General features: G+C 40.3%; 2 protein-coding genes across 11 annotated transcripts in view; both read right to left on the bottom strand.

Annotated features, from left to right (window-relative positions):
• Nucleotides 1-39: 39 nt before the first annotated feature.
• Nucleotides 40-14064, bottom strand: LOC114355155 (AMP deaminase 2-like). The gene is made up of 17 exons (XM_028307840.1): nt 13944-14064; nt 13552-13672; nt 12318-12519; nt 11920-12021; nt 11552-11638; nt 10994-11192; nt 7904-8029; nt 7310-7508; nt 6933-7064; nt 6653-6816; nt 6447-6570; nt 5823-5989; nt 5226-5346; nt 4553-4726; nt 2670-2780; nt 1489-1660; nt 40-314 (listed from the first exon to the last, which is right to left on the bottom strand). Exons 1-16 carry the CDS (start codon nt 13988-13990, stop codon nt 1508-1510), a joined length of 2229 nt encoding a protein of 742 aa, XP_028163641.1. The 5' UTR covers nt 13991-14064; the 3' UTR covers nt 40-314; nt 1489-1507.
• A 657-nt stretch (nt 14065-14721) lies between these two features.
• The window catches only part of LOC114355157 (AMP deaminase 2), a 41029-nt gene continuing 34043 nt past the window's right edge, over nt 14722-21707 (bottom strand). For 8 of the 10 annotated variants that reach the window (XM_028307844.1, XM_028307843.1, XM_028307848.1 and 5 more), the window contains 5 exons: nt 20576-20696; nt 19750-19923; nt 19258-19368; nt 18779-18916; nt 14722-14954 (listed from right to left, as the gene is read on the bottom strand). In XM_028307844.1, coding sequence (XP_028163645.1) covers nt 14847-14954; nt 18779-18916; nt 19258-19368; nt 19750-19923; nt 20576-20696 — 652 coding nt within the window. In that variant the 3' untranslated portion in view covers nt 14722-14846. Of the gene's footprint in view, nt 14955-16559; nt 16594-16781; nt 17988-18778; nt 18917-19257; nt 19369-19749; nt 19924-20575; nt 20697-21707 lie in introns of those variants that run through there. The other 2 variants (XM_028307850.1, XM_028307851.1) reach the window with 2 other exon arrangements.

The raw sequence follows: 21707 nt of genomic DNA, 5'->3' as shown, positions 1-21707 counted from the left end.
GTTACACTTGAAATCACGTCCAAATTCACTATTTAGTGTTGTAAATAGCTTTATCCATAACAAGATGTGGCTAGTGCATACAATAATATGCTGTGATTTAATTTTATTTTGTTATCTTAGTTATAAACGAATATAACCGTGTTACGAGTAAAGTATAACGTCTACTTTGCATTATTTTATAAAAAATACAAGTTAATAATCAAATCACCGTATAAACCTTTATTTAACATGATAATGTTAAGACAAAAATTTAAATAAACGAAAATACATACACATTCACCACTTTCTTTTAATTTTCGCACAATAAACTTTACCTGAAATAAAAAGAGACGATAAAATATTGAAAGAAGGTATACTTACGTAATGTGTCGATTAATTAACCTATTATAATTTAGTTTCTTTCTTCAAGCTACAGGCACCTCACACTGTCTCATAAAAAACATGAATAGGGTTCAGTACGGCTAGCACAAAAAACTTTCGAGTTCAAATCGTTTGCGTACTCGAATCGCCATCAAAAGATTTAGTAAGAAAACTACAACAGCGCCCTCGTGAACGTGTCGTAAAGTGAACTTGTATGAGATGTGGTTGCAAGAAACTTATTTTGAGAATCAAAATTGTCACGTTATCGTTTAATTCGAAGATTGAGTATCGAATTTTATCGAATACGCAAACGATTCGAAGACGAAAGTTGTTCATGCTAGAGGTACTGGGGGCGTAGTGTGAGTTTACGTCAAAAGTCTTCACTAGTGAGCGCGTTAAAAAAAATACGAAAATTTTAGTTCTTGAAAGTTTCCGGTAGGGGCGCTGTACAATCCGTCATACATTTAATGTAATTTTTACGCGCTCACTAAAGCCCGGTCCGTGAGCACGTAGAATTTTGTCCAATGACCCCAAGCTACCCATCCTTATCGCTCGCGCGTAATTATGTTGCTGTCGCGCTCGCACACTCACTGCGGGCACCCGTCGCACAGTCGCGACAGCAATATAAAGTAATTACGCGCGAGCGATAAGGATGGGTAGCTTGGGGTCATTGGACAAAATTCTACTTGCTCATGGACCAGACTACAGTGAGGACGTTTGATGTAAACTCACACTAAGTCCTCAGTTGACCTCTTTTGGGTACGGAACCTTAAAAAACTGTATCTGATTAGTCAGGCCTCCGCACGAGTTTTAGCGAAGTCTAAAAGATCTATGTTTTTGATTGGTTGACTTGCAAAAAGAAGGTAAGAATAAGAATAAGAAGCGTTTATTTGCCAGAATACAGGTTATAAGGTTCTTACAAAAAATTGTTTTGTTATACCAGAGTAAATACAAATTCGGGGCAACTCCCCGCTAATCAACGCTAAATTTTGTCAGTGTGTGCGTGCGCGCCGCATACGTATTGGCGCGCTCACATACAAACCGCGCTCGGGCGTTTCTATGAAGATGACCTACTCATTTGTATTTACTCTGGTTATACGGACCATAGAATAGTTTAGAACGGCTTACCACTGGGTAAGACACTGGTCTAGTCTGTGCTGACGCGGAAGAGGTTCCCGAGCTCGTCGAGCAGCGTCTCGTGGCGGAACGAGATGCGGATGTTGGGCACGTTGGTGCGCGTGATGTCGTTGCCCTCCGTGCCGTCCGTCATGTAGTCCGCGCCCACCCAGTACTGCTTCAGCTGCCGGACAGAGAAAAAGCTTCAGTGAAGACTTGAGCAGTACTACGCTACTGCTTCAGCTGCCGGGCATAGGGCAAAGCTTCAGTGAAGACTTGAGCAGTACTACGCTACTGCTTCAGCTGCCGGGCAGAGAAAAAGCTTCAGTGAAGACTTGAGCAGTACTACGCTACTGTTTCAATTGCCGGGGATAGCGCAAAGCTTCAGTAAAGATTTGAGCAGAACTCCAGTACTGCTTCAGCTGCCGGGCATAGGGCAAAGCTTCAGCGAAGACTTGAGCAGTACTACGCTGCTGTTTCAACTGCCGGGGATAGCGCAAAGCTTCAGTAAAGACTTGAGCAGTACTACGCTACTGTTTCAACTGCCGGGGATAGCGCAAAGCTTCAGTGAAGACTTGAGCAGTACTACGCTACTGCTTCAACTGCCGGGCATAAGACTATAGGCTTCAGTGAAGATTTAAGCAGAACTCCAGAACTGCTTCAGCTGTCGGACAGAGAAAAAGCTTTAATGAACACTTGAGCAGTACTCTGCTACTGTTTCAACTGCCGGGGATAGCGTAAAGCTTCAGCGAAGACTTGAGCAGTACTACGCTACTGCTTCAGCTGCCGGACAGAGAAAAAGCTTCAGTGAAGACTTGAGCAGAATTCCGCTACTACTTCAGCTGCCGGGCATAAGACCATAGGCTTCAGTAAAGATTTAAGCAAAACTCCAGAACTGCTTCAGCTGCCGGGCATAATATCATACAGCTTCTGTGAAGACTTGATCAGGGCAGCAGATCAACAGCCGTGGATGAAGCAAAGCTTCAGTGGAAACGTTTGCGTTAGTAACCTGCCAGCTAAACCACTCGTATCTGCATATCTTGGCCTTGTCTTCACTTTGGTGAAAAACGGACTTTATTTAACTTAAAGAACCATAAGATAATCCACCTCTGTGGTAGGCAGAGAAAAAATAATAGACATAGGTTGGCCCCTCTGGTATTTCATATTCTTGCTTAAAAACAGTTTCATTATACCTCGTGCGGGAACCCGGACATGAGCACCGAGTTGCGGGCCAGCTCGCACATGTCGCACGAGCTCAGCTTCCACGCCTGCGCCGCGATGCTGTACTCCTCCATCAGGGGCTCCTGCAAACATTGCCAGCTTGAAGAGCAGCCACAAAATTTGCTTGGAAAGCACTTGATGAACTTCTACAATAATTAGTAATCGGTAGGTAGCTTGGACGAATAAACCACTGGACACGAAACCTACAAGATTTCTAAGGAAACACGATCAACCACTTTTTGCGGGGGGAGAGGTTTGACAATTGTCAAATAATGACATTTAGTGCTGGGAAAAGATCGTAAATTTTTATCGATAGTTATGTAAATGAATGAATGAATGAACCTAACGAGATAAATGAATTATGGATTGATTTAATATTGAAAGTTTCTTTAATTGAAAGACTATAATTAATTATTGTATCGTGTTTATTATAGTGCCATTGGTAAATCATAGGTACAAATAATATTACAAATTATTCATATAGGTAGGTAACTAGGTGAAATATTTTTTTGCTGTGTTATCATTATCAAATTCGTAAAACAATAAACAAGTAATATTCTGTTACGATCGACAGCTAACTAGCTTTTGGTCTCAACAAAAAATGTTATAATCTGTCTCACGTCACGGACAAAAGTTTCATCAATAGCCTATTTCTATACATTTCATGAAACACAATTTGATAACATTATGACAATGTATTGCTTTGTAGCGCTTGCAGTACGGATGCACTATCTGAGAATATTTAATTCTTATCTAATGTTGTTGATATTCTTATGTTTAGGTCATTCGAGAAGACCTCCTAGTACTTATTTCAGTTTTGAAGACGTCGGTATATCCTAACTTCATTGATTCCAGAGCAATTTCGCGTTTCCGCTGTAAGCTGGATATTATCTTTGGTCGAAGATGTGTACACAGGGTACCTATACTGTTGATGAGGGGTATTTCTTTTAGGGTTTTGTGCAGAATCGCGGAATATCCTGTCTCCTTGTTTTGCTTTCATAGATCGTTTCCTTTAAGTCTTAGAGTGGGTGCTTGTGCTTCCTCCTGAATAATGNAATCCAACCAAATTAAATATGCTACATGTTTTAAGCATTTACATGTACAATGAGTACTTTTTAAAATGACGTAATCATATTTTGTTTACATATCAAATTTTATTTATTTTACGAAAAAATTGCTACTATAATAGATTTAAAATGTACTTACGCGTGATAAGAAACATTTCTTGTGTGACCGGAATAATTTTTGCAATAAAGTACGGCGCATTGACCCATTTTTCGTGATATTTTTACTCTTCGAGAGCTCGCGTCATACTGACAAAGTGACAACCTGACAACATTTACCATGGCTAATTTAGCCTTGGCAAGTGCTAGCGGGGTAAAGACGAAAACGTCACTCGTTACGCGTCCAGTGGTTTAATCGTCCAAGGTAGGTAGTTACTGATGACATAACTTGGGCACCAGATGGGTACAGATTTCTTCACCAAAATAAGGTCCAGAAGGTGCTAACATTAAACTAGGACCAGGGTTGTGAGGAGAATCTAGGGGATGCCTAGTAGTGGGATGAAGTAGCTAAAGCTTTCAGAAAAAAACGCATTCGAAAGTTAGAGGTAAAACAGCCGGTTCCATTCGACGTCTGTGGTGGGAGATTGCGGGAGAAGCGCACTTCCATCGGTCTGATCACCACTTTCCATCTGGTGAGATGTAGATCAAGAGCTTTTTCTAGTGGGTAAAAAAGAGAAGAATTACTATGATCATTAGAAGCTACTATCCTAGATTGCATCTCACTTAACATCACGGATTGCGGACCTGCCTGTTCTGCATTAAACAAATTTAGAAGTCTCCGCCACACCAACCTTTGTGTAATGAAACTGCAGCGGGTCGTCAGTGCTCAGGGTTACTCTTAGCCCCCTGGCGAAGAAATCCGGCAGTGGGTTGCGGTGATACCGCAGGAATAGCGAGTTGTTGCTTAATGGCGACATTGCGATGAAGATCTGCGCTAAGTAGTACATGTACTGGAGAACTGGCACCTGGAATTGATAGAAAATAGGACCACACTTAACATCGTCACGTGTGTCATTTGCACCATCGAGGGTAGCTTTGAAGTTGGAAATCAACTTAGCAGCAAAAATGTACAGGAACATGACCCACGCCTACATTTATCATGCCGTTGCACTGGTTGCTATACTGATTGTATTCGGCCACTGTTACAACTTTAACAACGGAACAGCAATGATCCGTGCCTATAAATAGCAAGAAGAAAAATAGAATAGCCTGTTATGTAGCACTAGTTTTTTTATTCTATTTGGCCACTTTAGCTCGTGATGAAATTGAAAACAAAAATGATGGACTCAATAGTTTTTTTGATAAAACACTATCGTTTCAGCCGAAAGACGTCCACAGCTGGACAATGGCCTCCCGCAAGGTTTTCCACAAAGACCGGTCCTGCGCCACCCGCATCAAACCATGATAAAACCCTATGCAGTTGATAAAGATATCATCATGACCATGGACTTGTAGGCCCTGTACCTTTCTCAGCATGAGCCCATGGGAGATGTTCTCTGCGAGCAGGAACCCCGCGCACATGTGGATGGGCGGGCCCGCCTCGCCGCAGTGAGGCCGTAAGACGAACGTGTTCAGACCTTGCTCTCTGTCGACAAAACCAGATTCACCATTAAGTCATCTTCGGGCGCACCAGCGCCGCCAAGACAGTTAAAAGTTCGAAGTAGTCGCCATGGCCAAAATCATCATCAATATCTCCAGACAATGACAACAATGGCGGCTTTAATATTCCAGCACCATTGCTCGCCCAAGAGTTGCCTATCGCATTACCAAAAGGTAGTTCAGATCTGGGTGGGACATTTCGCTATGGATGACGATCACAGGACACAGAACTACCTACTGCAAGAATTAGAATCGAAAAGAAGAAAGTCAAACTGGGATCGTCTTGTACCTATTTAATTCTAGAAAAACTTTTCGGCCAATATTTAATTAACAAATGCTGCTCCAGCATCAATAGTAGAGGTATTCGTACGCGTAGGGCGGGTCTTCCTCGCTACCGTCCTAACATCGCGGAAGTTCAGAAATGATCAGGCTATTATTAAGAAGTTGAATGGGAACACTTACTGTCGCAGCTGGTTGAGCATGACCATATTGGCGTACATGTAGTAGAGGTAATACGCGTAGGGAGGGTTCTCCTCTTCGCTCCAGTCCTCCGGAGTCTTCATGTTTTCGTTCAGGTGCGGGTTCTCCGGCTTCGACTCGTCGTCCACGCTGTCGAATCCGATCACTTGCTGGCAAAAGTAGAGCATTGAATATTAAAACATTAAATCAATTCTATTGCTGGTGGAGGAAAAGCGTGGAATCTTAAAACATTATCAATTCTACTGATGTGTTATTAGTTGTTTCTCAAATTTATCTATGCTACTGCAGCAGGCCCAGGGCATTTAAAGATCAAAAGGGACCTCTTCCTCTAAAAACTGTAAAATTATACGTTTCTCCTATTTAGGGGTTTCCTCGGTCATGGGGCTCTATGCACATTCCAGTACAGGGAACAACAGGCCCCTCTTTCCTATTAGGCGGAAAGAGGGGCCTAGTTGTTTCTCACTTGTTTCCAATTCCCATGGACGCCATTCTTGGATGCTTAGATATATTTGGCTTTAAATCTTAAGATCTTACTGTCTAGACTCTAGCTAAGTAAGTAGATCTAGGTCGGTAAATGAACGAGTGTTTAACAAGTTTCGTGCATACCGTTAGGAATTTGTGAAGTTCAGGATTGGAGCTTGGGTCGAGGGAAACTTGGAATAATGGTTCAAAGAGGTTGTTCAAGAACTCTTGGAAATTCTTCAACAGCTTGTTTATCCTGTAAATATCACTGGAACGGGAAAATTTTGTTACGAAAGTATATGTAATAGGGTCTAAAATGTACCAGACCATAGACCTGATTTGTAACTTACTATAGCCTAGGAACTTGAACTAGCCAGCGAACGTGCTGCGAATGCACGTCGTTCTGCAGAGCCCAAGATGCGAGCTTGCTCCACTCGTTTTGATTCTTGCAGTATATGGATATGCGGGGTTCCACGTACGAGTACTTGTTCTCTTCAAGGTCTGCTATTACTTCCTATCAAAAAGTCCCTTTACTGAATAATCTTCAAAAATTACAATCAACTCAAGAAGAAGCAATTCAAGATGAAGTAAAAAGCGCATAAGTGTAATAAGTCGTCTTTGATATCTGACCTTGATGATCCTGGCGAAGTATTTTCCGTTGAGATAGTTGTCAGTCTTCAGGAACACCTCCCGAAGCCTGCTTTCGCCAACGGGGTTGTACTTCGCGTTGAACTTGTCAAACCGGTGGAACGTGTTTCGATCCTGTTTGCAAATTGTTGCTTAATGTTTGATGATTGCTAAGTATTTTCTGGCTTTTGTGCAAGATTTATGAAATGCCTTTTTACCATGTTTCACTGTGCAAGAAACAATGATTATAAGAAAAGTTTAATATTTACTGTTGTGAGCCTTAGATATAAGCTTTGCATTACAATAACTGGTCTCCAGGGAAGTTTGAAACCAAAGGCGCCAAGATCAACAAGATTCCTTGTTTTAGAAGCTCCATTTACCGCATGGACATCGAGTATATCGACGTTGAGGTCGTAGGCATCCAGCTGCATGTCCTCGAACACAGCCTTGAGCGTCATGGGGGTGCCCTGGTGCAGCGTCACAACCTCGCCAGCGTGCTGCCGTAGCGTACGCTTGATGAAGCGCAGCAGGTGCTTCTGGTTCATGCACGACGCTGCATGGATGTGAGTGTCCACTTTTCTGAACAGAACATTAATCTTATAGCTCGAATAAAGTAATACAATCTAAGGTACAAATATTTTTTTTGTCGTGAACTGTGAAAGTGAGACGTCGAGGTATCACAGTTCACAGATTCGATGGATTCATTACAAATTCTATTCGTAAAATATACCTAGCGAGGAAACATCGAAAGTGAAAAAACAATTGAACAAAGAACTGATCAAAGCCAGTCAGAGGGCCAAGGAGTTCACTACATGAAGCAGCAATTTTTTTATCCTAATCGGCTTAACCTAGTTTAAACAACATTTTATCAATTAAAAGTAGAGGACATAGATTAATAAATCCTCCAGTGGAACTCCTGGCCATCTGCTCAGTACAGAGAGGGTCACGCGCCTAAAGATTATTACACAGCTGACCTGATGTTGTAGAAGTCCCTGTGCGGCACGGCCTTCTGCAGCGCCAGCTCGTGTAGCTCGTTGAGCAGCACGTGCATCTTGAACTTCGACGACAGGTAGCTCAGCCGCCGGTAGCAGAACGACTTGCTGCAAGGAATTAAAATACTATGAACTACAAGGAACCGAACCGCTGTGTGACATGATGGCATAATCACTTGTGATGAAATGAGGGCTATCGTTTTAGCGCTCACCAGTTAGCGCCACTGTAGAGTAAAGTCCTGTCACTTGCTAGTCGCGAAGACAGTGGCACCAACTGGTGAGCGCTTAAGTGGTAGGAGGACTATCGTATTTGCACTCATCAAGATGGCGCCACTGTAGAGTAAGGTCCTGTCAATCGCCAGGGGTGCCAACTGTTAAGTATAAAAACGATAGCCCTCATTGCCTTTGTATACCTTCACTAGAGCACCGGTTAGAAAGTGATTTCGTGATAAAAAAAAACGTTTTGGTCCTAATCTAGGGGTGAATACTAATATGATGGAGAAAAGTGAGCTTAAGAACGAGATGACAATCACACAGGTATACTTTAAGTTCGTGAAACTTTGTTACTTGCTACTGGCATAGCTGGGCATTAACTCGTTAATCCGTTAATCGTTAATTAACGAAGTTAACATTTCTATTAACGGATTAACTTTTAAGTTAACTTTAAAAAGTGTTAACGGACTCGTTAACTTCCGTTAAATTATCTTAAGTCCGTTAATCGTTAATCCAATACCTACTATTTACCAAAAAGATACAGCAGCCACGCTGAAAAACACTAGAAAAACGCGTTCTGACAAGTACGTTCGGGCTTCCAGAACTTCCAGAACCCAAAACAACAGTTTTTGTAACCAGAACGAAACGATATAAATATGTATAGCCTGACCAGGAACATAAAAACCCTGGCATAGAGGCGCGTCAATTGCATTTGATAGTGCAACACTGGGTACAGTCGTACCTGTATTAAATTAATAGGCTAACTTTATGTATCAGGATTCAGGATTATGGGCTAATTTAATATTTTCATAAATTAACAAAAAATATTATAAAACAGGTAAACTGGTTTAAATAAATTAAATGAAACCATCGATCGAGCAAGTAGGATTTTATTATTATTCATCAATAATCAAATTCTAAACTTGAATATTAAACTACAATGTCTGCTCATGACCGCTTCAAACTCGGTACTTCTTTCCCAATTCCATAAAATTCAACACTTACAAAGTGACAAAAAACTTTAAAATAGGTAGTTGAAACAAACCACAGCTAATTTTCATAGTTGACTGTACTATACGATAAACATGTCAGTCAATTTGACAACCTTTGTCGGAAACATTATTCAATGAAAATATTGTCCGAACCCTTAGTATTTCTCTTCGACAAATACTTTAACACATTGTGAACCACTTTTCTTTCACGACTATAAAAATATTTTAGCAATTTAATTCACAAAATCAATTGCGCACATTTATTATAAAGTTTGTTTACACTTTGACAACAATAGACTGACATGTAAGGTGACATGTCAATGAAGTTTTCAGTTACTGTTGCCATTAAAAGAAATTAGTACCATTAATTTTCCGCAACATGGCGAGGGTTTTTATGTTCCTGGTCAGGCTATAATTTTTTATTTATTTGATTTACAAGCTTTATATTGACTTCACTTGTTAGTTAGTGTGGGACAAATCTTGCAACTGAATTTAAGACCAGTTCTCAACCGATTGAGCTGAAATTTGGTATACTTAAGTAAGTACGATGAAAATGCAATGTTATGGTACCATTAAGCTGGTCTGATGATGGAGTCAGGAGGTGGCGCATCGAATTTGGATTCGTTGGATTTGTCTTTTCGAGCACTTTAGTACTAGATGATGTCCAGGGTCCTTATGATGGAGTCAGGAGTCAGGAAACGGTGGAAACTTATCGAGTTTGGGTTTGTTGGATTTGTCTTTTCGAGCACTTTGGTGCAGTGGCGGCGTAGCATGGGTTGGCACCCGGGGCGATCAACCCCTCCCCCCCCCGTCATAAGTTCTAAGGCACCCCCTACCCCCCAGAATTTTGGGGTTACCTACTGATTCGAAGATTGAAAGACAATCGCACCCCCTCCCCCCCTCCCGGTATCATGACATAGACCGCAGAATTGTCATGCAGATGCGATAATCAGTACTTATCTGCGCGACTTCTGTCACCCCCTGAGGCTTGGCACCCGGGGCGGACCGCATTAAGATTTTGATGTAAAAATAAAAAAATAAAAAATATTGGGGGCTCCCCATACTTAGCACTGAAACTCAAAAATTTTTTTTTCATCAAACATATGTGTGGGGTATCTATAGATAGGTCTTCAAAAATGATATCGAGGTTTCTAAAATACTTTTTTTCTAAACCGAATATTTTGCGTGACAGACGCTTCCAAAGTGGAAAAAAGTTGGTCCCCCCCCCCCTCTAACTTCTAAAATAATAATGAAAAATCTAAAAAAAAACATATGATGTAGTTACATTACTATAAAAACTACCAACGAAAATTGTTTTGAACGAGATCTAGCAAGTAGTTTTTTTTAATACCTCGTAAACCGCTTATTACCGCGTAATCTTTTATACAAATAACTTAAATTAAAAAAAATATATTTCATAAATCAATGGTACGGAACCCTTTGTGCTTGACTCCGACACGCACTTGGCCGGTTTTTCGTCTTTTTATCATGTGTTAGCAAGATTTAACGCAAGTTAACGTTAATCGTTAATCCGTTAGATTAACGATTAACGTTAACTTGCGTTAAATCTTGCTAAATGTAACGTTTTAACGTTTAACGAAGTTAATTTTTTTATTAACGGTTTAACGATTAACGAAGTTAACTATTTGATTAACGGTGCCCAGCTATGGCTACTGGTTTAATAAAATACTAACGATCACCTACTTATGACGTTACTTAATTACTGTACCCTTTAATGGCGGTAGCTATATTTCTGCTACGACACTTTGGCAAATGTCCATGTTCAAAACTTCAAATGTTGGAGTAAGTTCAATCAGGTACCTATTGTAACCTCTCCGTATTAACCACGAAAAGAAGATGGACTTACAGTGGCCCATCACTAATCATATCAGACAGCCTGGTCAGATCCTCCACATACTGCTTGAAGGTGATGAACTGGTAGGGCAGCGGGTTGTCGGCGGCGGCGTCGGCCTCGTCGCGGTAGAACTGCATCACGCCGCCCACCCAGCGGCACGTGTAGTGCCGGTTGGGAGGCATGGGGCACTCCCATGGGTCATAGTGCATCCCTGTACCAAACGATTGACACTATGTACGATGTTAATTATCATGGCGTAGCTATGCGGATTGCAGAGGGCTAGGTAGCGTACACCAGAGCCCTCCAGAAATTCTGGGGGACCTTGAACCTACTAGGTATTCGACTAGATTGCTGATCAGAGCCTTGGATTTTTAGCTGCGCCTCTGCAGATGTTAAGGTATTGGTTGAACTCTTTGGGCCTAAGAGCCTAATTTTTAAGTTCAGCGTTCGACAAGGACGAACTACCCACCTGAAAATCAGAGACACCGAAACCGTTGGACTACCCACAGACTTTCTAATTATTGTCGTCTCTACAAAAAAGAAGGCCACCAAAAATACCTGGTGACAGACGAGTTCCCATTTCATCGTGGCTCTCGATGGACGTCCTTATGGTGTCAGCCGGTCTGATGAAGCTCATGTGCGGCCTCATTATTGGCACTGGAACAATAAACCATCTGTGCATTTGATTTTAGCCTGATTGTGAAAGATCAGAGCTACGAGCAAAACAAAAGTTGGTACCTACTTAGTTTGGTTTTTTATTTTATTTTACAATAAAAGGCTAAAGAACCGCTTGTGGTTTAGGTGACATTAAAGCCTAGTTCAGACAAGTTAACCGCGCAGTTTCTGTGTGGTTTTCATTGGTGAAGCACTGAGGTGGTCACGGTTTGATGCAAATGTACAAGAACTACCCAGCAACCAGTAAAATAAAAAGTATTTACTGTTCGTGTCGGATCTCTGCGGGCTGACAAGAGGCGGCTGATGATGTCTCAGGGCCTCGGACGAGCACGCTGTCAGCTGCAAATATCGTTCTGCTTCTTCAGCTGTTAAGAAAAATGGAATACAAATTGAATGAACCCTAAAAAAACTCATTATAAGCTTCTGATTAAATACATCAATTTGTTTACGAGTATAAAAGTATCTTTGGCACTGAGTAAGTTTCATTCCATTATTACAACGTTCCAACATTACGATAATCAAAAATCAAGTCAAGAACTGCTTAAATAACCATCTTCACAGAACCAGCCCACTGAATGTTGTCCAAAAGTGGTGGTAGAGAAAGTTACGTACCCTGGAAAGGGCCTAATACTGTTAAAGAAATGATTTTTTTTAAACTAACTCCCAATATGTTGCAGCGCTCGGTCGAACTCCAACGAGAATCGGTTTCGGTTGCGCTGCGTGCGCTGCGGGATGCCTTGCATCATCATGAGCTGGCGCACGGCTTGGGAGAACGACTGCCCCGACGTCTCCATGTACTGCCGCCGCATGCCCAGCGCGTCGATCAGCAGCGTCGCTGAGCGTATCAGGTCTTCCAGGGGCACCTGGTGTTGAGGTTTTTTAAGGGATGTAAGAAAGCTGTCCTATTCTCAAGTATATCAGATGGTAGTAGGACCTCCCAGACTGAATCTACCTTTAACAGCAAATGCGCTGTCAAATGTAAGATGTATTTTGCGTGAGTTACACTGCTAAGGAAAATACATCTGCGGGATGCCTTGAATTATCATGAGCTGGCGCATGGCTTGGGAGAACGACTGCCCTGATGTTTCCATGTACTGTCGCCGCATGCCCAGCGCGTCGATCAGGAGCGTCACCGAGCGAATCAGGTCTTCCAGGGGCACCTGGTGTTGAGGTTTTTTAAGGGATGTAAGGAAGCTGTCCTATTCTCAAGTATATTTAGTTGGTAGTAGGACCTCCCAGACTGAATCTACCTTTAACGAGAGATGCGCTGTTAAATGTAAGATGTATTTTGCGTGAGTTGCAGTGCTAAGTTAAATACATCTGTGGGATGCCTTCATCATGAGCTGGCGCACGGTCTCCATATACTGCCGCCGCATGCCTAGCGCGTCGATCAGGAACGTCGCCGAGCGTATCAGGTCTTCCAGGGGCACCTAGGGTGTATTTAACCAAGACATTTTAAGGGATGAATGTAGCTGATCTATTTTCAAATCTAAATTATTTGTTCCGGCAGGTCTTCACGCCATAAAGCGTCCTACCATAAGTAGCTCTCACATTTTCACATTGCTTATTGTAGTGAGTGACAGCCGACGCGTCGGCGTCAGGTGTCGCCACGTCCTCTAGGATAATGGATAGTATTTTGCTTCTGTACTCGTCGTCGTACGTCAAAAAGTGAGAAGTTCTTTGAACTACCTTTACCTAGAACTACCTAATTTCGAAACGTGTAAAGCCCGGTCTGTGAGCACGTAGAATTTTGTCCAATGACCCCAAGCTACCCATCCTTATCGCTCGCGCGTAATTATATTGCTGTCGCGACTGTGCGACGGGCACCCGCAGTGAGTGTGCGAGCGCGACAGCAACAATTCTACGTGCTCGCAGACCAGACTATAGTATATTACCCCAGTGACGTGTATGCCGGTGACGGACACGCGCTGGAAGGGCACGTCGCTGCTGCTGCCGATGTCGCCCGGCCCGCGCACGTGCGTGCGAGTCGCGCGGCTCTCATTCTTCTGCGTGTCACTGCGTCAATATGACAATGATCAATAATGATCACCTCTGGTTGTTTGTAAGAGCTAATTTTCGAGGATCTGGATGGCGATTTTTTTGACCGACGTTTGGTAATATTAAAATTACACGTTTACGTAATACGGCTAAAGCCGGACACCTGGCAACCCTACATGCGACCGAAGTCAGATGCAAACAATTATTTACAATCAAGCCGTCTTCTTAAATATTATTTGTGTCTTGTAATAGATTTATGACTTCATGTATTTCCACCTGTTCCACTTACCAGCGAGATCTTGTCCACTTCTTGTATTCCCTGTGTGTATTGAACATGTTGCCGCCGTGCTGAGGATCCAACCTGCTCGCGAGTGTCGTGTGAGCACCAAACGAATCAAACCTCGTAGAAAACGGACAATTTCTCTCCCATTTTCGCGAAAATCTAATTTCAATCAATTTAATTTGCTATTATTTTGCCAAATTAAGTATATATAAATTTAGGTCTGACTGCACCAGATGATTTTTGACAACCCAAAGACACACCAAAGACAAGAAGATGACAGATTTAGGGCAAGGAGGTTGTGATTAAAAAAGTTTTTCAACAAATACTTAGGTTGTATTTAACTTTTTGCTCTTACATCTAAAGCGACCTTTTTTCATTCTTTTTTTTAATATAACCTAAACATGGAGGATAACATACTTTTTTGGCGGTAATATCACAGAATAATAATAAGTACTACGTATTATTGTTTATTGTGTTTATTCCCCAAATACCATACAAAAGGGTAGATTTAACTTAAATACATGCTCTTTCGTAATATACCCGGATCTTTGGCGCAACACCATAAAATAAAACCTCAAATATTGTGAAATATAATTTTAATGTTATTAAAAAATCTACATTATGCGATTTGCGAAAACAAAGGGAATATAAAACTTCGCTAAATCTATTCAATTAGTTTCTTAACGCTATCATTACAAAATCTATTCTTACTCCACAAGGAACAATCGTTTAAAAAAATGTTTTGGTTACGTACCTATAAGTAGTTTGGTACTAGGTATCTTTCTTTTTTTTTGTTATTTTGGACTATTTTCGAATTTGGAATAAGGCAAGAAATAGTTTTGGAAATTGGAACAGCAAGGGCCAGTTCCAGTTTCCAGAACCGTTGAAACTGGCCGATAAAGTCACGGATCAGACGAGCGAGGGTCTCTTGAGGCTGACGATGGGCGCGGTGAAGTCGGGCGGCTGCGGCGTGGTGGGCGTGGCCGAGCCGTTGGCGTAGCCGGGGTAGTGCAAGGCCTGGCGACAGACAGAGTTTCAGCTATAGTTCCAAAACACTGAACTGTCCTATCCATGACATTGACAGTGGGGCGCCACCGTCAATACCGGATCACTGGTTCCGATTTTTGCCATGTTGGAAACCATATAGTTGAACGATGGTAGCGCCCCCCTGTCATTGAGTTTGGTGGGACAGTTCAGCGTGGGTCATCTATAGGTACATACGTTGATAACGCCCGTATTCACAAACATTATTAAGAGGTCTCACAGTGTGCGTGGAAGCACAGGGTGACACACGAACCAATCACAGAGCTCTATTCAACGCTGTGCGATCGATTTGCTGCTTCACATAAGCAAGCGTAGTTTGTGAATACGGGCTTATTTTTGTGGTCTATTCCACTTTGATCACCTGTACTCGTATGTCTAGTATGCGCGTTGCCATAAGCTTTAATCACGCCATTTTTTTTTCGACTTTACGCGATAAGACATTTGTCGTTTAAAATCATCGATAAGATTTTATCATGGCGCGCAACCACCATAGTGATTTCACCCAGATGATCAAAGTGAAATAGATTTGTTCGGTGTATCGTATCGTATCGAGTACCTTTTGTGGTCCAGTTGTTTTGATCAATTGATCAATAGATCCAATGGTTTTGGATGTGGAAATTTGCTTAGAATAGACGTAAGTACAAGTAGGTAGGTACTATTATTACATTTACATTTTATGAAATAAAAATAGGAAAGATTAGAAAATTTTGTGATTATTTTGTGTCTTCGAGTTGAAGTGTGATGGTAAAATTATTTATTAATATGTTTGAAATTAGTTGATGTTTGGTACAACACACAACAAAGGCCCATCATGACGTGACGCCACAATGTTCATCCTCTAAAATGAAAATACTTTAAGGGGCCATCCATAAAGTACGTCACACAAATTTCATGATTTTTTTACCCCTCCCCCGTCCTTGTCACAGGTGGTCACATTTCTGAGACCCCCCCCCTCCCTAGTGTGACGTCACATGTTTTGCAAAAAATAGCAACAAATAGAAACAATAAAATCACGCGCGAGGTACGGTGCGTTTGGCGGCATTATAGGCCAGTAGAATTAGATTTTAAATCTGAAATAATTCCTACAAAAGATTTTATTGATTTAATGGCTTCATTGGTTGCCCATTAAGACTCTCCTAGGTTTTCGACTTCGACGGAGTTGTGCTTAAGTGGTGGGGGTATTTTTTAGTTTAATTTATATTTCAAATTACTTATTACTACCTCTAGATATATTAGATTTTGAAATGTGATGTCACGAAACTTAGGACCCCTCCCACCCCTTGTCACACCATGTCACACTTTGTCGACCCCCTCCCCCCCTCTTTACGTGTGACGTACTTTATGGATGACCCCTAATGCATGTTGGTATTAATCTATTAACTTACTTAAGTAGGTATTCAATGATTAATAAATCGCATTCCGTCATGAAGAAATGCTGAGCTACGTGGGAAAGTTTGAAAGTCTCGGCGTTTCACTTCTATAAAGTCGTATTTACAAAGCTTATAAACTCCGAAGTAATGTAATGAGTCACAAACTATTAACACTGTTAGCAGCAACCATGCATTAAAGTACTAATACCTTAATACGCGATGGGCGAACCAGACCGCTTTAGCTATCCCAAAAAACACCACAAAATTAAAAATATTTCAAGTAGGTAGGTATCTACAAGTAACTAGACGAGAACTATAAATATTGGAGGTTCATATAAAAGCAATGAAATTAGGCATTATTATTACAAAGATTCAGAATCGGGTTCTAAAAAGAAAGGAGCTGATGTTAAGTTTTAATAACCACAAAAGAATTGTATATGAGCAATTTTATTTCCAACAACATGATTATTAACATTCAGTTCGTATTTGTAAATTTCTATTTGAAAAGATTTTTAAAAACATCTGTCGTAAAGACCTAAGTGATTCCAATTAATGAATTCAAGGAAACTACTATTAAGTACAAAGTTGTAAAGTTCGCGCAAATAGACTTTGAGAATATTTTTAGTGTCAATTATTTCGTTTTGTAACACAGGAAATTATGTATATTTGTCGGTTATATGTTGGGCAAAGTCTATTGGTGCGGACCGTAGGTATGTAAGTCGATTAATTAGTTCAGAACTTACTGTTACGAAATTTCATTAAAATATGAATAAGGAAAAGGTCATGGATTACATTCAATGAAGCAAACATTTCATAAAAGACAATAGATTCTCTTGTAAAAAATAAACAATAACACATTTACAAAGTTAACACATAAGCAACCACAACGTAAGCAAACATTACAACCACGAAAGCGTAATTAATAATTTCGAGCGTAAGAAATAAAAATGGAAAAAACCTTCCAGAGGATTCAATAAAGATTTCTTAACGCTTGATAATGCTCATTAGACTTTTAAATCATTAGCTCATAACAAATTATAATTACAAGAAATAGACACAATTACGCCAGTAGCAGAATTTGTAAAAGTGGTCGAAGCTAACGATCAGAAAGACGACTAAGTTAACAACAATGATCTTGATTACAAAAATATAAAACAACTATAAACCCTCACTTCTGTATGAGGAATTGGATGCTCTTAATCTAAATCAACATGATTATAAACTTAATAAATACTCATTTTTAGTATTTTACAGGACTTTTAAGGATGTTAAGGCTTAGGACATAGGTAGCACCTTTATCTACATGAAAACGACTTAATAGGGTAATCATTCGAAAGGTAAGCACAATGTGTATTTAGGAGAAGCAATTAACACAGATTCAATGAAATGGCACTTTCAATCTTTCATTTTCACAATTATCACATTCGGAATGTCTATTTCTATGCTTATATTTTAATTGGGGCAAATGCAGCCCTATAGATATTTTTTTAATTTCATTTTTTAATTTTATTTTTATAAAAATTTGATTACAGATATACACACATTGGTTAATAAAGTTTAAGTTTAAGCCGTATGGTCGTCGATTCATCCATTGTTCAGCGTATGGATGTATTTACGTGCGCGACGACATTCCTTCCTGAAAATTTTAGCTTTAATTACTAACACAAACATGTAAACGTGCTCAAATCACAAAAGGTTAGTACACTGTTAGAAATATTTCTCGAATCACAGAGGAAAAAAGTTTCTAATCTATTAGCAGGCAAGGCAACACAAGCAGACTTCACTAAGTAAGCCCCAGTTTTACTATGGATTATACGAGTATGTATGTACATTCTCCATGTGTATTCTGTTATATGTCTCAAAGGGATCAATACAGACGAAAGGAAAATGATAATATGCTTCTGTTCGCTTTGAAGTATAACCATGATATCGTCAAGGTAGTCGTATTCATATTGGCATATTATTATAGGAAAAGAATAATAAATAAGAGTGTAACTTCTTAAGTTCGTTCGATGTGCCATTTGGCATTACAATAATTACAAAAAAACATTATTATTAGACCGTGCATGAATTCAAACTACTTTAAGACAAATATGAATCTAGTGAAATTTAAAAACTAAGTCGAACATGAGCAGTAGATAGCATTAGACGACTTACATGGCATACTACTCGTATACAACGGCTATTTAAATTCTTTTATTTTAACGTATAGGCACTTAAGTATTTACTTGGTATGCGTCATCACTATCACTACCACTACTAGTTATTCACCCCATTATCTTACTAAAGCTTTGGACAGACACGAATCTTCTTGTCTAAATTGTAGATTAAACATTATTTTCATTCTACTCTAGCGTACCTAATCAGTACCTACTTAGCATTAATCTATTGTAGCGTGTATTGTGAATGTGTCAAGGTGTAAGTTACCTTGAAGATGTTGGTGAGCTCGTCGAGCAGCGTCTCGTAGCGGAAGGAGACGCGGATGTCGGGCACGTTGGTGCGCGTGATGTCGTTGCCGGCCACGCCCTCCTTCATGTAGTTGGGGCCCAGCCAGTACTGCTTCATCTGGAATGTGGAAGGATTGGAAGAACTGAGGTACCTGATCGAAAAGACGCAAGGACTTTTTTGCCTGTGATGGCTAATTTGTATTGCACAAATTACTAAAAGTATCGTTAACCCCTCTTAGTAGGTAAGCTAAATATGCCTGTGTTACGAGTGGGTTCACCAGCACAGTAGTCCAACGGCGGCGGGATTTGGCCTGCGTTCCTCAAACTGAACTCGACCATTTTACCATTGGTTGAGCTATTGTCGCTAAATTTTCTTAAATCAAAATTCATAGATCTTTTTAACGAATTACATTTGATAACTGCGATTGTTTATAAAAAAGATCTAAATAGTATTCATACCTCGTGCGGGAAGCCTGACATCAGCACTGAGTTGCGAGCCAGCTCGCACATGTCGCACGAGCTCAGCTTCCACACTTGAGCCGCGATACTGTACTCTTCCATCAGCGGTTCCTGGTCAATGGATATTCAAATATTTAAGTAAATAAATAATAACAATGTGCCTAGTACCGTGACAGTTAAAGGAAGAACGAATAACCGTTGGGGTAAACTAATTTTTGAATTGAAACTGCTGCACGGCAAATTAACGTAGTGTAGGATTTCAGCAAGGTGGTGCGATGATTTGCCAAAGATCGCCGGCAAAGGCTCGATGCAATAAGTCGAAGATTGGGTAAAATGGTGCATATTGGTATAAGACTGATGACGATGAAATAATGATACTATCATTAAATTCCCAGTTGTTCCTAGTTCCAGCCAATGCAATTTTGTTTTGACGGGCAGCGTTAACCTATTTTGTTCTCCCAATAGCTGTCAGAAATAACAAAACCCACATACCTTAGTGAAGTGGAATTGCAGCGGGTCGTCGGTACTGAGCGTGATGCAGAGCCCTCTAGCCAGGAACTCGGGCAGCGGGTTGCGGTGGTAGTTCAGGAACAGCGAGTTGTTGCTGAGCGGCGACATCGCGATCGAGATCTGTGCCAGGTAGTACAAGTACTGCAGCACAGGCACCTGCAAGAAAATTTTAACTCAGATACAAAAACAATAAAATAATGAAGTCTACAGCCATTAGAAACTTTAAGAAGTTTCGAAATCATGAGCACTAATATAATGATTCCGCGGTTATTGACAATTTTCTTTAAGTTTTTAAGCTAACGTGCTTGTGTTACGACTGGGTTCACCACAATAATCCAGCGGGGTTCGAACCAGAGTTCCTCGGATCTCAAGTTCGCCAATCCGATACCTTCACCGTTGGGCTAGCTAGACCTATCTACAGAATCATTGCATCTAAGGGAGGCAAGCTAGTGAGCTTAGCTCTAGCAGCGGCTAGACCTGATGCCAAAATGCCAAAATTGCGCAGCAGTAGGCCATACGTAATTATGGTTGTAAAGTGTTTAAGATTTCAGTTGGCCTAAGATGCTCGCCGTGATATCTTTTATCGACGTCAAAATGTATGGGCAAAATCGATAAAATGGCGTGATAACCGCTTATCGCGGCGCGCATCTTAGGCCTACAGGTGTAGGTTTCTTCTAACTCGGATTCAGGCCAAGAGTTATCCGTCATGATAAAAAAGCCCTAGTACATAATCGAAACGGAAGTCTTATCTATAGGGTCAAAATCTTGTCAAAAAATCAAAAAATTGGTAATCTGCTAGATATCCCACCTTGCGCAGCAGCAGGCCGTGCGAGATGTTCTCGGCCAGCATGAAGCCGCACACCAGGTGCTGCACCGGGCCCGCCTCGCCGCAGTGGGGCCGCAGCACGAACGTGTTCAGTCCTTGCTCCCTGCAACACAAAAGGTACAATTTTTAACTTAGTGACAGGAATATTAGGGCTCGTGTTGTGAAAAACTTTCGAGAATTAGTTCACGTTGACTGAAGTTAGTGATTAGACAAAATGTTCAAGCAATCAAAGGCTAGAATCTATGTATTGTTACATACCTGTCTAACTTCGAGTGACATTTCATAAGATAAAGGAAAATCTTATGTTTAGTAAAAATAGTAAACTGAATTTGCAAAGCTAATCCGAATCTAACACAAAACTGAAATCCTACTTCCTACTAAGTATTATTATTATAGATGCGAAAGTTTGGATGTCATGATGTCTGGATGTTTGGATGTCTGGATGTTTGTTACACTTTCACGCAAAAACTACTGAACGGATTTTGTTGAAACTTTACAGTATTACTGTTTATAACCCAGATTAACATATAGGCTATAATTTATGACGATCTGTGACATACTAAATAAACCGCGGGCAAAAGTTAGTGAAATATAAACATTTGTGGACAAGGGACACTTGAAAGTCATGTTCTAAAATATTTTAGCTACTTTAATAAAGAATTGGTAACATAGGGAACCTGTTGTACTTAGGCCAGTTTTTCGAATTTTGATTTTTTGAAAAATAATGGTGATAGTTAAACTTGTCTAGTGCTGTTATATTTAAAGATCATTTAATTAGCTACATAATTCATTCATAAAATTGTGTATAATTTTAAAAATTTGGGCATACTAGCTGCTAGAAAAAAAAAGGGAAAACTGTCCTAGGTACAACAAACCAGATGTACCTTGGACCGTGTACGTTGTACCTATTTAAATTTAAATAAATGCTTATATTCGCTTCAATTTGTTAATTTTCTGTTAAATTATTATTTGAAATACCAATTATTACAGTTATTAGCAACAATATCTAGGTAAAAGTATTTTTTAAAAAAGATCCTCATCCATATTTTTTGTACTAATTATTTTTCACAATTTTTTGGCAACAAATCACTTAAGTTTAAGCCGGCTCTCCAGT

Source organism: Ostrinia furnacalis, unplaced genomic scaffold (assembly GCF_004193835.3).
Source record: "Ostrinia furnacalis isolate ACB-3 unplaced genomic scaffold, ASM419383v2 OfSCF2357, whole genome shotgun sequence".
Classification (NCBI taxonomy): domain Eukaryota; kingdom Metazoa; phylum Arthropoda; class Insecta; order Lepidoptera; family Crambidae; genus Ostrinia; species Ostrinia furnacalis.
Note: the sequence above shows the minus strand (reverse complement) of the source record. Positions and strands in the feature narration are given on the sequence as shown.